Source organism: Lipotes vexillifer, unplaced genomic scaffold (assembly GCF_000442215.2).
Source record: "Lipotes vexillifer unplaced genomic scaffold, Lipotes_vexillifer_v1.1 scaffold1154, whole genome shotgun sequence".
NCBI lineage: Eukaryota > Metazoa > Chordata > Mammalia > Artiodactyla > Lipotidae > Lipotes > Lipotes vexillifer.
This window is the reverse complement of record NW_006770904.1, coordinates 231,287-233,455: the sequence shown is the minus strand read 5'-3', so window position 1 is coordinate 233,455 and position 2,169 is coordinate 231,287. Positions and strand designations below refer to the sequence as shown.

The 2,169-nt window shown below is 53.3% G+C and overlaps 1 protein-coding gene across 2 annotated transcripts in view; it reads right to left on the bottom strand.

Annotated features, from left to right (window-relative positions):
- Positions 1-229: 229 nt before the first annotated feature.
- The window catches only part of GFOD1 (Gfo/Idh/MocA-like oxidoreductase domain containing 1), a 99,777-nt gene continuing 97,837 nt past the window's right edge, over positions 230-2,169 (bottom strand). For both annotated transcript variants that reach the window (XM_007446409.1, XM_007446410.1), the window contains exon 2: positions 230-1,337. In XM_007446409.1, coding sequence (XP_007446471.1) covers positions 418-1,337 — 920 coding nt within the window. In that variant the 3' untranslated portion in view covers positions 230-417. The remainder of the gene's footprint in view (positions 1,338-2,169) is intronic.

Here is a 2,169-nt window from a genome sequence, read left to right as displayed (position 1 = left end):
TGGGCACGTGAAGATGTGCCGTCTCCCGCCAGCCGAGCTCGCCCCTGGAAACAGGGCTCAGAGCACGCAGAAGCATTTGGCTTGCCAAGGAGGCCAAGGTGTGTGTGGGGGATGGATGAGGGGCGGAGGCCGGCAACCCCTCCCGGCTTCTCACAGTAAAGGGCAGCAGAGGAGGCAGACCGCCTCCGTCTCAGCCGACGCCAGCAGGGACGACCTCAGGGACCGCGGGTCACCGTCCCAACAGTCTCGTTCGGGGCCCCTCACCGGGCAGGGGCTCAGCATCCCAGATGCCATTTTCTCACCCTGCCTTTCCACTTCCCCACACCTACACTCCTCGAGGCCACCTCTCCCCCAGCCTTTCCCCCCTCTTTGGGCCCCAGGCGGGAGCCCTAGGTCGCGCTGGGTCCCCAATCCGGGCTAACAGTACAGGGACATCCGGCTCCGGCGCATGGCCTCGCTGATCAGGTAGGCGGGGCTCAGCTCGGGCTCCTCCGTCATCACCGCGATGTTCTGCCACTCGCCCGTCTGGCTGGACCGCTTGATGGTGTCCACCACGCACAGGGCATACAGGCAGTCGTCGAAGGTGGCGGCCATGGTGAGCGGTCGCCCGTCCCACGTGCGCCGGTCGTCCTGGTCCTGGAAGGCCTGGCGCACGGCCTGCATCATCTTGATGGTGCCGCGCAGGTAGGGCGAGGGGATGTCGCTGAAGGCCTTCTCGGGCAGCAGGGAGTTGCTGACGGGCGTGGCGTCCTGCACCAGCAGCTCCTGCGCCGGGGCGCTGTTGCGCTGTCCGTACAGGTCGGTGCCCACCGCCAGCAGGCGCCCGGCTGAGCCCACCACGGTCACGTCCTGCTTGAACTCGCCGGGCACGTTGAAGTTGAGGGTGACGGTGCAGCACACGCCGCCCTCCAGCACCATCTGGAAGGTGCAGAAGTCGTCGCTGGTGATCTGGCGGATGCCCTTGATGTGGTCGGTCTGCTTCACGAAGGTCTTGAGCAGCCCGTGGACCTTGACAGCCTTCTGGCCGGTGAGGAAGGTGAGCAGGTCGATGATGTAGGTGCCCACCGAGTGCAGGCCGCCGCCGCCCATCAGGTCGTCGCAGCTCCAGTTGTACTTCTTGCCCAGAAGGCTGCCGCCGTGCACCTGCACCTCGCACACCAGCAGCTCGCCCACGTAGCCCTCCTCGATGAGCTGCTTCATGCGCACGAAGGCCGGCAGGAAGCGCAGCACGTTGCCCATGATGCTCATGAGCTTGGGGTAGTAGTGGGCGGCCGACATCATGCGGAAGGCGTCCAGCGGCGTGGCCGTGCGGTCGCAGATGACGTTCTTGCCGATGCCTGCGGGCGGGAGGACAAACAGCACGTCAGGGCGCTGGCGCCGAGCGAGCGACAGGGGGCGCTGTGGCCCCCAGATCGTAATTTATGGACCGGGAACCAGCTTCCCTTACTACACTTTTAAAACATAACACCTTTTACTTATACAAAAATAACATATTCTATACATTTCAGTGTTACTTTAAATATTTAAGTCGAATTACTTTAGTATTAAACCATCACATTGATTTAAAGATTAAGATTTTCATACATTTAAAGTCTATATTTTAGCAACTTTTAAAATGTTTGCCAATATAATATCAAATGCTTCATTTAATATTTTATTTATATGAATCTATAACATTTTATATACAAATATATTTTTACTTGTAAAGTTAAAATATTTAAATACAAAATGTAAGTTCTATTAAAGTGTACAATATCACGTTCTACATATATTTTATTGAAAGTTATCTTACATGTGAAATGTTTTATGTTTTATTTTATTTGTAAAATATAATTTTTATTAAAAATACCACATGTAGAGAAGGGAACAGTGTCTTTATCTGGACAGAACCTGAATACATAAGCTGAAATCACAGCAACGCGAGTCTGATTAAGGATGAGGAAGAATTTCTTAACCATATACTTCAAAAGTCTAAGCTTTTAGCTGTCTCTCCCACAACCAGCAAGCTTGTTTACTGCAAGCTTGTTTATTGCTTGCAATAATCAAGCAAGAAAACACCAAGGATTATGTTTTGAGTGTTTTCTTGCTTGTTTATTTTGCATTATGGATTAGAGCTGGCTGTGCTCACAGACGTGTTCGTTTAATGTTTTCCTGTTCCTTACGGGAAGA